The following is a 15,497-nucleotide window of genomic DNA, read 5'->3' as shown; positions in this document are numbered from 1 at the left end:
ATATATGCATATGACTCAATACTCGATACTCATTGGTCCATAAGGTCTTATGCTATGTGTATGCAGCTTATGCAATTTGTGTGCAATAGCCCTTAATCTCTACGATCATTATACCCACTTTTATGTTGAAAATATTATTCTATCTTTCTTTAGGTTGAGTTCCAAAACGTCCTCTCCAAGGAAAATTTTACTCGATATAATATATGTTACGTGTATTATATATTTCGAGTGAATTTTTCCTCGAAAAGGACGTTTTGAAACCCAACCTTAATATATAATGAGCAACAAAGATAGAATGATGCTTTCAGTATGAAAGTGAGCATAACAAACGCAATAAATCTAATATTATATTAATAATATTAAATATTATTGCCTAATTATATTTCTTCTCCTTTCTCCTCTTTCTTTTTTCTTCTCTCTCTCTCTCTCTCTCTCTCTCTCTTACCTATTTTTCTTTTTTATCTAAAAACAAAAAAAAATTATGCATATATATAATATTAATTTATAGAAATGCATATATAGCATTTTATAATTCATATATTCTTTGAAATCATATTTTTTTTTAGACTTTATAAGCATAATTACAAAAATGTGAATTTTAAAATGCTAGGCTTTTTAAAATATGGTCTTCCATTACCTGATATATTTCTTTTCTTTCCTTCTTTCTCTTTCTCTCTCCCGCTTTCTGTCTCTTTCTTCTTTCTTATCTATTTTCTTACACTTAAAAAATAGATAACAAATTATTAAGAAATAAAAACTATTATAATTCAATTATATAAATAACAAATTGAATTATATAAATAACAACTTACCTGTATGCTCATGAATTTTCATATAACCTTTTTTTTCAAACTTATTATACAAGCACAAGAGCTGTCACATACACGAACTAAGTTCAGGACGTCAAGGCGCATCGCGATAACCAATCAGCATCCGCAGAAAAGCGGCAACAATCACTTCGAGATTTGCGACTAATCGATATAACATGCCTTTTTTACTAAAGGGATTACGTGACTTTTTCTAATTGCTATATTTAAGTTTTTATTTTCAACTCAATAATTTTATTCTTTTCAACTTAATATCTTACTTTTTTATAAATATTTATAAATATTTTTATAAATATTATATATGGTATTAATGTATATTTTATTTTAGGTGCGGTAAGAATTTATTTTCCGGAAGCTACTGAACAAAATATTTCAGAGCTCATCAAATCTTGGCTAAGACATGTAAGCGAACGTAGTATTAAGAAAAAGTATATTGCTTTTTCATATCTATAGACTTTAAAATTAAAATAATATGTTTATGAATTACAAAGTTTTAAAAAAATTAATATAATTTCAATATTATTTTAAGCTTGAATAAGACAAAGAAATCTTTGATGCAAAAAGAAAACCAATATAACATAAAACAGCATACAAATAGACGTCTACAAAAAGAAAAGTATATAATATAATATAAATATAATTTTTGTGAAAGAGTGATGGCAAATTTAGCCCATTTTTTGGACCTCAAATTTCGAACTTTTTTTCATGCCAAATAGTACTATTAGATGAAACATTAATCTCAGTAAAATTTCAAGATGAACATAGGCACGATTCCGGAGATACAAGGGGGTGAAAGTGATGATTTCCAGTCAGGGTATATCGCATAAGGAAAAATACGTGGCTGAAGTTCATGTAATATTGAGGATATATTCTATCGAATGGATTCATTGTTTAGAGAATGAACGATCTATTATTTACCGCTATGGGGGAGGCGTGCTTTATAAAACACCCTGAAAGATAGAGTCTCGCTTCATGACGCATTGACAAGTTCTCTCGCAGTTGAAATACTGTACTATCACATGAAGTATATTCCAAGAATCTATCTACATACTATTCTAATGTATTCTATTCTATTCTTGCTTGTTTGTTTTCCATTTTTTTGTTTGTACGATACTTTAACTTGTGTCATATAAGCGCTCGGTCTATTTATATATATCTATGGTTTCTCGCTATTTTTCTCTTGTTTCATCTTAATTTTTTTTACATTCTCTTGTCTCTTCAGGTATATTTTTTCATATCTTGACGATCGTTGATTCTTCAATAAGACAATGCCTTTCACTAAATGTTTAGGCTGTAATGACCAAAAAAGATCGAAAAATGATAAGTTTTTTCCTATCAAAGACACATCAAATTCGTTGATGATGATTAACAATTTGCGGAAAAATAATCCAAAGAAACGGAAATTAGAAGAATTGAATCACATTCCATTACAGAGCAAAATATGTAAAAACTGTTACGAAAGTAATCAGTCAAAAATCTCGATCAAAAGCATCTCGTCAAAAGCATCTCGATCTGTGAAAGGCGGTGTCACGTGTCACTTCAACTCTATCTATTTCGGGGAATTTTCATGCTAGACGAAAACTAAGGTCATATTTCAATCCGGCATAAAAATCCATAAGAAATGGTATGTTTCACTTCGTTATATATATTTTATTCCTTGGTATGGATACTTAAAGAGTTTCGTGTACTTTCATGGATTATGGAGAATTCATCACTTTCAACCCTTTATCTCCGGAACCGCGCTTATGCTCATCTTAAAATTTCTCTGGGATTAATGTTCCATCATACAGTACTATTTGGCATAAAAAAAAGTTTGAAATTCAAGGTCCAAAAAATGGGCTAAAAAACAAGTCTTTTTGCCATCACTCTTTTACTAATTTTATTAATCTAATAAAAATTTATGTAGCATGGATAAGAGAACAGAATCTTTTCCGCAAGAAGACAATCAAGAAGCAGATGATGATGATGATGATAAAACTTTAGACGAATTAATTGGTCCAAATCCCTTTTAAGTAATGTATACAGGCTGTCCGCAGTTAATTACATCACCCTCTATGTGCAGATAGAATGAGTTTTGCAAAAATCGCAAAATAGTAGAACTTTCTACATTTAAGTGTTATTTTTGGTTAAAGTTTACTCATGACAGATGTTTTTCCTGAATAATTTGTGTTTTTCTTTTATTATATTTTTTTATATTTTTAAATTTTTCAAATTCAAATTTTTATATATATATATATATATATAGTTTTTTTGTTTTCTTTCAATAAATGTAATAAGTGCAATAAATTTGCAATGTGCAATAATATTAAAATTAATAAAAATTTGTATACAAATTTGTATAAAAATTTGTAATGTGTACATAATTTTTTAATTTATCCTGAAATAATCCTGAAAAAATCCTGAAAAAATATGCATATAACCTAAATTAATCCTAGAAATAACATATAAAGCACCACAATGATGTGTCCTGGACTAATTTAGGATGTATTGTAGACGTTTTAACCCAGACAGCACATGGATGTCCTCTGGAAATCTAAAGGACATCCAGTATGGACAAAATGGATATCCTGTGGACATCCTATTCCAATCCCAGGATATCTTCCGGATGTCTTGAGGAAGGGCAAATGATCGCTCATTTTTAGTCCCTGAATCATCCCAAGGATATTATGTAGGACATCCCAAGGATATTGTATAGGACATTACAAGGACTTTTATAGGACATAAAAATAATGTTTTTAAATTGATATTTCTCAGAAAAATAATGTTTTATTACGTTCATATTTATAATTAGATTTATATTAAATCACAGAAGCTTTATTTTTATTATAATTATATCACTAAAGTTATAACCAAAGTTATAAACTTTTAAATAAAAATTATATTTATATAGATATATATGTTAATTTGAACATTCAGAATGTCAAAGTAATTACTAAAATAATACTAAAATAGTAATAATTTTAAAAAATGCTACATAAAAGATAAACTTAATAAAGGAAAGTAATAACATTAAATTATTAATGTAATGAGACTACAAAATAATAACATAAAATACATTGCAATTTATAGTTTGTACGTGAAACATTGCACTCATTAATTTTCGCAAAACAAAACTATTAAAAATAAAATAATTATAAATAAGTATATACATTTCATGTTCCAGCTCTATATATTTAGCAATTAAATAAAAGCTTTGGAAAAATTAAACACTAAAAAAATTAAAAATTAAAAAAGTATGTACAGTTGTTTCATTCATTAATAATTTAAAAAAAATCATAAATCTGGCTTAAGAAGTTATAAGTACTTCTTATAGTATAAAGAATAAATTTTATTCTTTATTTTCCACTCCAGGGTTAGTTCTAGTTTCTTTGCTGCAAATAAAAATAAATTTATTACATCATATATATATATATATATATATATATATATATATATACATATATATATATATGCGTATATATAAAATATATATGTAAATATATATATATATATGTATATATGTAAATATATATATGTATATATATTTGCGTTTCGAAATATTTTAAAACTTACTCGATTTTCTTTACATGACGTTCGTTTGCATGTCGCAACCATGATTTTATTGGTTCAGCAATATAATGATCTGTTGTTTCCGCAAATTGGTTTTGTACAACACCTAACACATAAAAAATTATTTCTGCATTAATATAACTTATGTGCGTGCGTGCGTGCGTGCGCGCGCGCGCGCGCGCGCGCGTGTGTGTGTGTGTGTGTGTGTGGCGTGCGTGTGTAATTTATGTGAACATATAATGTGCATATAAAATTAGAATATTTGCAATATTTACTTACTGAATATAATCTTTCGTAATTGTAAGTCATAAAACACTCGCTTTTTTTTGCCTCCAACATAACTAAACTTGCTAGCTAATTTATCAGACATTAATTTGCGTAGGAGATTATATGTTACTCCTCTAACATCATTTCCACCAATTTGTGACAACTGTTTGATCTATAAAAATTAATATCATTATAGAGAATAAAATACATTTCATATTTTATTTTACATAAATATTTGACTTCTATTTTTAAGAAATATTCACCAGTTCTTTGCGATTAATACTGCCTTCTATTAGTGATTTTTCTAATTGTTCTAAATCTTCAATAGTGTCAATTGGAAAATTATCCATTAAATGCTCTCTAATTTCGTTTTCCTGAATGTTTTCATTTGAATTAAATGTTTCAATACGTTGTAATATAATATTTAATTTATTATTAATAAGTTTTTGTTGTTCATCTAATGAAAACATTTTAAATCCCATGTCTGTAAGTTTCCTTATTATGTAACGTTGAAAATCAAAGGTATCTGAAAATATAAAATAAAAAAAGAATAATTAAAATATAAAATATATAAAACGTAATTTCATAAATTAAATCAATACTTACAGTTACTAATATTTGAGCTAGCATCGTTATTACTTTTATAAAATTTACCAAAAGACTTGCTATTATACAAACTATCTTCATCTTCATTAATTTCTGTAGAAAAGAAAATAATATAAACATATTTAAGAAATTATATGATTAATCTGATTATCTGATTAATTTAATGTATAAATTACCTTCATCATTGTTAGCAACTAAATCATGATGTATTTCCTTTCTCTTCATTTTAGATATGTTAGTATGTGTCGACAATTTCTCTAATTCTTTCTTCTTGTGGATAGTTGTAATATTTTCTGTTTTCAAAAATATGTATTTAAAATTATGGAAACTATATACTCGTATATATATATATATATATATATATATATATATATATAATATTCTGTTGTTCTTGTTTACCTGTTAACTCCTGGCTTGGTTTACCATTATAATTAATCTTTTTATTGCATGTAGTTTTTATTTGTGGAATCGTAGGAAGAGGTGGTAGAATCTCTTCTCCATCAGTATCACTGCTTGATATCATTCTTTTAGCTCTGTCTTTTCGTGATTTTTTTAAATTTTCAGAATCACTTTCTGAATTAATATCCGAGATAAATTCTGCTTTCTTTAATTTTATTAGTCCTTTTTCATATGTTTCTAAAACACAAAATAATTTTATTAATATTTAATGCAATTAAAAAATATTTAATATAAAATAATTTGTAATTTATATAACACTAACTTTTTTCTTCATATGTGTGTGTGTGTGTGTGTGTGTGTGCGCGTGTGTGTATGTTAATTAGTGTATATTGAAATAATTTTTGATCTAGGAAGAATTAATGTTATATAAATTACTAATATATGTATATATGTATATAAATATATGGAGAGACACACGATTAACCACATTGAAATTGACCACAGCCATTCACAGCTACTGGTGCTTAGAGTTTTTTCACTAGATGGTTGCTGTGAATGGCCTGTGGTCTATTGCAACGTGATCAAACGGATACTTCCTATATACATGTATACATATATGTATTATATATTTACATACACACACACACATACATATATATATATATATATATATATATATATATGTGCACACAACATATACAAAAAATAATTTCTTTTATTACTTACGTGCAGTAGCTAGTATTCTTTTTACATCATATAAGAACCAATTATTATCATATAATATACGTTTTTGTACAGCTTTGGTAAATCTTGCATGCGAGGTAAACTGAGGCCAACGAGCAGCAGTTTTATTCTCTGTTAGCCAAGAACTAGGGATCATTTGGAGACCGTCTTCGAACTCGACGATAGAATATAAATCCTCCATGATAGAATTTAAACTACATAATGGTATACAATATACAATATGGTATATACATAATGGTATACAATATACAATAATGGTAATAACTAATAATAAGTAATTAATGCAATAATGGAACTACATAATAATATACAATAATGGTAATAAATAATAATAAGTATTTAATGCAATAATGGAAAAACTGCAAATTTATTACTGTCTAATGGTAATTTAACATATTTAGTTTTAATATCTTTTATTGGCCATATCTTCAGTTCTGTAGATAAGTTATATACAATAAATATTCCTATAAGAGATGAGGGACAAGGTTTATCATATAAATCTTCTTTATGACAGAATTGATTGCATATAATGACATTCATATTAAGCTCTTTATGATAAGCTATATTTTTTACTTCCACAATGCTTCCATCTGTCAAACTACAACAATTATCTGCCAATGTATCAATGCGTACAGTTGTATTTAAGCATCTTATTATTTTATACTGTGGATTAGAACAATTTTCTATTAAAGGGCCGTTTACATGAGAAGATTTAAAATCTACTATAAAATGAGATGATGTTTCAAGAGAATTTTCTGCTGTATTGATATTACATTGTTCATGTTCAATATATCTCCGAACAACCTGTTGTAGAGGTTTGTCATGTTTTTTTAATAACTTTTTCAACATTTGTAAATAATTTTCATATTTGAAGGAACTAAAACCATCTAATGGACCAAACTTTTTAACATCTTGTGCTAGGTGGATAAGACCATGTACATTATAAGAAATATTATGAGTACCATATAACAATGCAAATGTTGATACAAAATATTGGAGTAGTTCTTGAGCATAATCAATGAAATTTTGAAACTGCAAGCAACATAAAATTCTAATTGCCACATGTAAAGTTAAAAAATGATTATATAAATTTTTTTGCAGAAATGATTTTAAAACTACAGGACCAATATATAGTAGAAAATTTCTAAATTCGGTGGCTTTCCATAATTTCACAAAAACAAGTGATCTTGTCTTACGTACAAATTCACATGGTACGTATAATTTTAATGCTTGTTCCAACTGCAATGATATTGTCTCAACTTTACGATTTTGTAAACGAACTTTAAGTTCTCCAAATAACCACATATATAACAATTTCCGTGTAACTCCTAAACAAACGAGATGCATATAATCCAAAGGTATATTGTGTACAAGATCCAAATTTGGAATCTCTGAAATAACTGAATGTCCAATATGGTAATTTTCATCCTTTTTTAAACGAAAATCATTATCTGTTCGTAGTTGAGCATTTATTTCAGGAAAACACATTTTACCGTTAATAAAACTACCTTCGGTAATACATTTTGTGCAACTCGAATAGCCATTATGTCCTTTTGTTTGTAATATAAATGATTTGGCTGGCGCATCGCATATAATTGCTTCTATGATACATGGAATATTTTTATTATTAATAATAATTCCATCTTTACATAGTATTTTTGTATCGTTTACAAATTGTTGAAGAAAATCATTTGGATTAGATGGTTTTTGTGTACCATAATAAAGACCAATAATAAATACGTTTTTAGACTCAGTTATAGATCCCAAGATTGGCCAAAATTGTTGTTGTGATGATTTAGATAAGGGGAGTCCATCAACATTTATAGATAATTTGATACTAGTTACATTTTGTGGAATTGATGATATAATACTTAATATTGCTTTTGACAATCCAAAGTGATAATATTGGCCACCAGCACAAACATCTATATTAGTAGTATTTCGAGGAGTACGTACAACACTTCTTGCATCAGATGGAATTTTAAAACTACAATCTTTACACATATATTGTCTTATACCTTTTAATAAAGAATGTAATGATGATTGTGGTATGCGTTCTGTAACTGCCCAATGAGCTAAAAACTTTTTAAAATCAATATTTTGATCTGATCTCCTATCTGATCCGCTATCTGATTTGCTATTAAAACTGCCATCTAATAATGTATTATTTGATGTACTATTATTTTCTGAAGCTAAATCAATTTCTGTATTATTATTATCAAAGTCGTGTACAATATCATGATTGGATAATGACTCACTTGATGCGCATTCATTTGATACTATATTTTCATTATATACTACATTGTCATTATGCACCATATTGTTATTATGTACTATATTATCATTATGTACTATATTGTCATTGTGTAAATTCTCAATGTGTGATTGTGTGTTTTGATTAGATGTAGAAGCAAAAGAATTGCTATCAAAACCTTTTATTATCATTTCTGTTTCTAACTTAGCTATTTTTCTTCGATATGAGGAACTAATTATATGTTTGTATTTATTAGAATTTTCACGCGACATTTTTTATATTCCTACAAATAAATTTTCATAATAAAATTTAAAAAATTAATTAATTAAACATTACTTTGTATAATAAAGACTAAATTCTTATCGCATCAAGTCTCATCGAATAAATACTTCATACGATGGGAAATACTTTTTAACCTTTTTTATCTTAATACAAAAGAATATATATATATATATATATATATATATATATATATAATAAAGATTACATTATTTACATAAAAATATATTTATATATAACTTACGTGTATCATCGAAATCAGCTTATGTCCAAAAACCTTCAAACTGATGTTTCGCAAGATAAAAAACTGGTGTTAACGTATCCACCTAAAACAATGTAGAAAGAATTGCATTAAGTAGTTATGATTATTTCTTAACAAACACAAAGTAACGATAACATATATGACAATAATTTATTATAATTTTCCATTCAAACTATAACGTAAAATATGCCTTGTAACAATTACATTGAATAAGAATATGTTATGTTATTCTTTATGTTTGCTTAAAAAGAAGTTTGGATAGTTCTAAAAACATTTATTAATTAAAATTTATTCATTAATAATTGCTAAACGCTGATTTTTAACAACAGCAAGCAATGAATATAACCTAATCTAACCTAATGTTTCTACAATTATTCTGTAAAAAAATATCATGTTATATGTTTGTATATTGTTCATCTCAAGGAATAATTTGAAAAACAAATAATTAATTAATTTGCTAAAGAAATTACACTTACCTATATTCTTCCACTTATTGTAAAAAGATTTCAAGCTCCTGAAATAACCGGCAATACTGATCACAGTAATCACTATGGCGCGCTTATGGAGGATAGATCGGGAAACATTCCACCGGTACTACCCCACGTGACGATCTTAGCAGATATGTGATACGCTATTGAGGCCTGTTGCGCTGGCTTGCGCTACTGCACATGTGCAAGCTCACAATCTTTTCTCACGATTTTTGATTTTTGCTCTGCTACATTAGTGATGTAATGCGAATCATTGACGCGCAGTGTACTATATCCAGATGAGACTCGGAGTCGAAGTCTCATCTGTTGTGAGAAAAAGATTATATATAGTACAATTTTTTAATTACATATATATATTTATTTTATCAATTAATCGCCAAACGTAGGATATCCTCCAGACATCCAAAGGACATCCAATATAATACACAAGGACAGATATCCTACAGATATCCAGTGGTTATCCAATGAACATTTATGAAACATTTATACTTTAAATTATATTAAATATTTTGTATAACTGACAGTATCATGCATGCATATTAAATTTTCATAAAATATATTTATAATGATATCTTAAAATGTCCTGTAAATGTCCTGAGCCGTCCTGGATATATTCAGGATGATCCTGAGGATGTCTTGTGCTGTCTGGGAAAGATTATAAGATTTCCTATGAACATCCTGCAAATATCCTTAGGACGTTGAAATAGAATCTCCTGAGGATATTTCTAAGCATTATTTGAGACGCTTATTTACTATTCCTTAGAACATCCTAAAAACGTACGAGAATTACAAACAGATATCCTTAGGATATCTCATATATCCCAATAAAATTTCCTTAGAAGATCCAAAGGAAATCCTTGTGCTGTTTGGGTATCGAGTCCTGGGACAAGTTGAAAGTTGCGTATCCGACACTATACTCATGCGCTCTAAAATATTTAAGCATTGTTGTTACATCCGTTCCGTCAGAAAGATTGTTTTCAAAAGCCGGCGCGATTAAGGCTAAATGTTGTAGTCGACTTACGGAAGACAGACTTAATACGTTAGTATTTCTTAGTTCCCTCAACAAAAAATATTGGCATATTTCATAAATGGCGTTTATAACTAAGCTTCTTCATGTGATAACTTGTGCACCTGTATTTACTGTGATCTTATTATTTAAGCTGTTATTTTAAGAAGCATGAATGTTCTTACTGTACATAAAATTGATATGTACAAGAATTTTAATAATATAACGTGATATACAACATCAAATTTCTTGAATTTTTAAAAATTATTACCTACTTCTAAAAAGCTTCTGTGTTTACTTCCATTACACTATTTTTTATTTTATAAACATTGTTAACAAAACTTATTTTTATGAACATAAAATTTATTAATGTTTTCTTTGTGTAAGTATATATTTGCAGGTAGATACAATTTGGAATTACAAAAACTAAGTTGGAATTGTAATTCATCATACAACACTCAAATCATCACCAGAAACATTAACATTTTATGCTCAATTTTGTACATGGCTATGAATAAAAAGAATACTATTTAAGATATGCATACTAGGTTGAAATAAATTTTATTTATTTTAGTACGTTTTTGTTTGTCAACATTTTAATCGCTTCTTGACGGTTTCTTTCCCCTTTTAACTGCAGCTATTGAAATCAGGCGCGCTTTATTCCGATCAAAAAAGAATCGATTAATATCGATGTATTCAGTAAAACATCAATTTCCAAACATTGATTTTATTTTGCATCGATTATTTCTGAATTGATGCTTTTTTTAAACATCGCTCTCCACTAATATGTATTTCTCAATATTAGTAATATTTCTTTCGTTATTGTCAGTAATATTAAACTACAATTCATCTCTCTATTTCATATAAAATTAAAAATTTTATTCATATTTACTAAATATTTATTATATTAAAAATTTTATTTTATTTATATCATATACACATTGAACTTGTTATTTTAAATAGATAACGAACGAATAATTTTCACTAAGTCGCCAGACATTTATTGTTCGATTTATAAGATCGGTTTAATATCCGAAGCCTCTCTATTGAGATTGTATCAAAAACTAATCGAAGTAATACTTCTAATTTTATCCGTCGCTCTTTGCAAACTATATATAATTCTTATGACTAAAACTAAATACAAGAGAGATAGTGATTGTAACGGTAAATGAACGAACTAACGATTATTGGTTTTATAGTGAAATTTACTGGTTTTACAGTGAATTTTTTTTAACTGACCATAATCAGTGAGATACAAGATAGAATAATAAAAAAATAAGCGTTTTCACTAAAAATCAATAAAATACTCACTGATTCTCAGTGAAATCTTATTTTACTGTTTAAATTAGCGATATTTTCACTGATTCACTTTTAGAGAGCACAATATATATTTGTTAATCCTTTCATTTAGTAAGTACAATATACATTTTCCTAAAATAGACTTTAGACTACGAATATGCAACAGGCAGCCTGTGGGCCAGAAACAACATGCGAAGCTTTTTAATCCAGCTTACAACAATTAAACTTTAATTGCAGAGAAAATAAAAATTCATAAAAAAAGAGATTTTATTTTGTTTGTCTAATCTCTATGAAGTGATTTTCAGGTAATACAGAGGAGACAAGATATATAAGTTCGAAATTTACCTATGCGCGTGCGCGGTCCATAGTATAATTTCAAATTTTACATTGGGCCCATCAAAAATCTAGCTTTTTCCTATTTTCCTATATAATTTAAATACGGGCTACGCCAAGGTTTCTTATCTTACTTCGACCTGAAAGTCATTTATGTGATTTAGAATCAGTGTAAAACTTTTTTAAATTATATATCATAAAAAATGCTTTAAGAATTAAAGTAATCTTAATTCATTTACAATCGATTACGAATTAATATCATATAATTTATTATACTTGACTAATAGTATTGAGCTCATATCGATTTTTAAATACTTTATTTTTATCACTATTTCAGATTTTTTTATCTTTTTATGTACTTAGCGTATTTTTTTAACTTTGTAATATAGCACTCGAAAGGTTAAATGAATGTAATGTATTATTTTTATGCACATAGTTTATTTCTTTTAACATACATCTGTACATTTTTTGTATCTCATATTTATTATTTATTAAGCTTTAATTTTGATGAAGCTTTTTTTATGAGAAAAGATAAAACTAAAAAAAAAGAATACAAAGATGTCTGTTTTGTGATATATAGAATTCTGAAAAAAGAAATTAGAATTGGCCATCATTTTTTTTTAACAATTTAATGCAAAAATCTATTATATTTACTTATTAGTTTACTAAATTTGGCTTTTGTATATTTTTATTTAGACAATAGAAATTTTATTTTATTTCAATTGATTTTTTTATACAGGAATATCATAAAACGACATATAAATATATGATAATATAAAAGTCGTGTGATTATATTATATTCAAATTGAGTCAAATGAATATATATATATATATATATATATATATATATATACACATGTATGTATGTATGTATATAACAATAATATCCAGGATGTCGCAGACCAGTATCAGTCGAATATCTCAAAAAATGAGCGAGGCAGACAAAAATATTTCAGACAAAAGTTGTAAGGTTCCAAGTAACGTATTACACGGCGATGTCCGTATGACTTTGAAAAGTGTTGTCAAGGTCATGTAAAGGTCACCTTGAATTCTGTAAACGGAAATCTCAATTTTTTATTGCATATTCTTGTAGCTCATCTCGAGAGCTTTCCAAAATACTATAACTAAGTTAGTTTTCATTAAGTACTTTCCGAATTATGAGGCTTGAAATCATTTCATAATTTTACATTACAAACTGTAAAATATTCATTCTTTGATTATCTTACCTTAATACTTTTATGTACACAATAATGGGAGGAATCAATTGGTGTAAAGAAAACATACAGTTGTCTTTAAGAAAAAATACGAAATTGTTAATTGCAAATCAAAATTAATATCGAAAGGCAGTTAAGAGCCAACGCAGTTGTAGGGCGTGGATAAAATAATTTCCAAAACAGCGACTTGATTTTAACGATCCATTCGCTTTATTCCATACGTTTCGGACTCGATTCGAGCCTTCTTCAGTGATTCTAATACAAACAAAGAAAAAATAAATAAATCAAATGAGACAGAATAAAAACGCAGTATCAATAAAATACAAAATAAAGGAGAAAGCATAGTCACAAGCATGCATGGTCTATAGAAGTGACGCGACTTCGTCAAGGCTGATCCATCCGAGAACGTACGATGCAAAAAGCCCTCTCAACGGTACAAAGCGCGAAGAGCGATGCACTGACAAAATAAATATAATCAAAACTAGTCACATCTTAAAAAAGAGAGAAATACATTAACTATAGTCAAAGACCACTCACTCACTCGGGACAAGAGACGGACCAGCAGAAACGACACGAAATAATCGACACGCTAACAATCGAATGAGCGGATAATTCGAATGGTAACGGTAATAATGTAAAAATGTGGTCGGCAATAACAAACCATATATACAGAGGACAAAGACAGTCAAAACAGAAAACAACCCGTTAAATTTTCGGCATGTTTTCAACAATCGACAGACATGAAGTATTTAATTTTAAAGTGTCGCTTTGGAGGTTCAACGCATTCTTTTGGCGCTTAATATAAATCATTTCCGATATTAGTCTTTTTCCTAAAAACGCTTCCTCATCCAAAATCTCAACATCCTCGAAATCAAAAGTGTGATTAAGCACTCTATGTTCGGCAATGAGGGACGTAAGGTTTCTTCTATGTTCTTTGATCCTCGTTCTTAGCAAACGGCCCGTTTGTCCTACGTAGGACGCGTCGCAATCTGTGCAATTAATTTTGTACACAATATTACTGCGCGAATCCTTCCGTAAACGGTCCTTGCCGACTTTAATAAATTTGCGCAAATTGTTTATTCCGGTGTAAGAAAGCCTAACATCAAGGTCTCTCACACAGTATCGGAAACGTTCTGAAATGTTCTTCACATATGGAACATTAAAATATGTGATCTTACTTCCACCTCTCTCATCGTCAAACACACTCTCATCATCCCTCAAAGCGTTGTCACGTTTGTTCTTAAATCCATAAAAAAGGATATTGAGCCGATCGACAATTGTGCGAAAGATAAGAGAGAGCGGATATCCATTGTTCAGAAGGATGTTAACAACAATTTCGAGATTTTCTTTATGAAATTTAGGATGAGAAAGCCAAAAGACCTTATCTATTAAACCAATGATCGTGCCCTTTTTCTGGCAAAGGGAATGTCGCGACTCGAAATGGAGGTACCTTCCCGAGAAAGTTGGTTTATGAAACCAATTAAATTTAATATATCCATTCTCTAAAATAATTGTGACGTCAAGAAAATTCAAACGGTTGTCGACGCCCTCCTCAATAGTGAATTACAACCTTGTGTGGAACGAGTTAAAAGTGTTCAAGATAGCATTGAGCATTGAGGAGGGGGCCGCCAACACGATGTCGTCAACATATCTAAAATAAAAGGGAAGATCCATAGGTAGAGCCGCGACCGCCCTTGCCTCCAAATCTTGCAGCGTGATCTCAGCGATAATCGGGGAAAGAGGAGAGCCCATGGGCGTGCCAAATGTTTGTTGATAACAAACATCGTTAAAAATAAAATAAGTAGAATTTAAAATAATCAGAACGTTTCCGATACTGTGTGAGAGACCTTGATGTTAGGCTTTCTTACACCGGAATAAACAATTTGCGCAAATTTATTAAAGTCGGCAAGGACCGTTTACGGAAGGATTCGCGCAGTAATATTGTGTACAAAATTAATTGCACAGATTGC

General features: G+C 28.5%; 1 protein-coding gene across 1 annotated transcript; it reads right to left on the bottom strand.

Annotated features, from left to right (window-relative positions):
* Positions 1-4,120: 4,120 nt before the first annotated feature.
* LOC112638348 lies at positions 4,121-9,739 on the bottom strand. Its single transcript, XM_025409930.1, has 10 exons — positions 9,664-9,739; positions 9,170-9,251; positions 6,375-6,586; positions 5,649-5,885; positions 5,426-5,542; positions 5,250-5,342; positions 4,907-5,169; positions 4,656-4,815; positions 4,380-4,482; positions 4,121-4,198 (listed from the first exon to the last, which is right to left on the bottom strand). Exons 3-10 carry the CDS (start codon positions 6,571-6,573, stop codon positions 4,156-4,158), a joined length of 1,215 nt encoding a protein of 404 aa, XP_025265715.1. The 5' UTR covers positions 6,574-6,586; positions 9,170-9,251; positions 9,664-9,739; the 3' UTR covers positions 4,121-4,155.
* Positions 9,740-15,497: the final 5,758 nt, after the last annotated feature.

This window comes from Camponotus floridanus, unplaced genomic scaffold (genome assembly GCF_003227725.1).
Source record: "Camponotus floridanus strain SB8 unplaced genomic scaffold, Cflo_v7.5 scaffold291, whole genome shotgun sequence".
NCBI lineage: Eukaryota > Metazoa > Arthropoda > Insecta > Hymenoptera > Formicidae > Camponotus > Camponotus floridanus.
This window is presented reverse-complemented; position numbering and strand designations above follow the sequence as displayed.

Bases quoted from the DNA above. Each gene is read 5' to 3' on its own strand.
- LOC112638348 (XM_025409930.1), bottom strand. From the start codon at position 6,573: ATGGAGGATTTATATTCTATCGTCGAGTTCGAAGACGGTCTCCAAATG. The intron at 5,886-6,374 runs GTAAGTAATAAA...TTTGTGTTTTAG, and splicing joins AAGAATACTAGCTACTGCAC to AAACATATGAAAAAGGACTA. The intron at 4,199-4,379 runs GTAAGTTTTAAA...TTTTATTTGCAG, and splicing joins CGTCATGTAAAGAAAATCGA to CAAAGAAACTAGAACTAACC.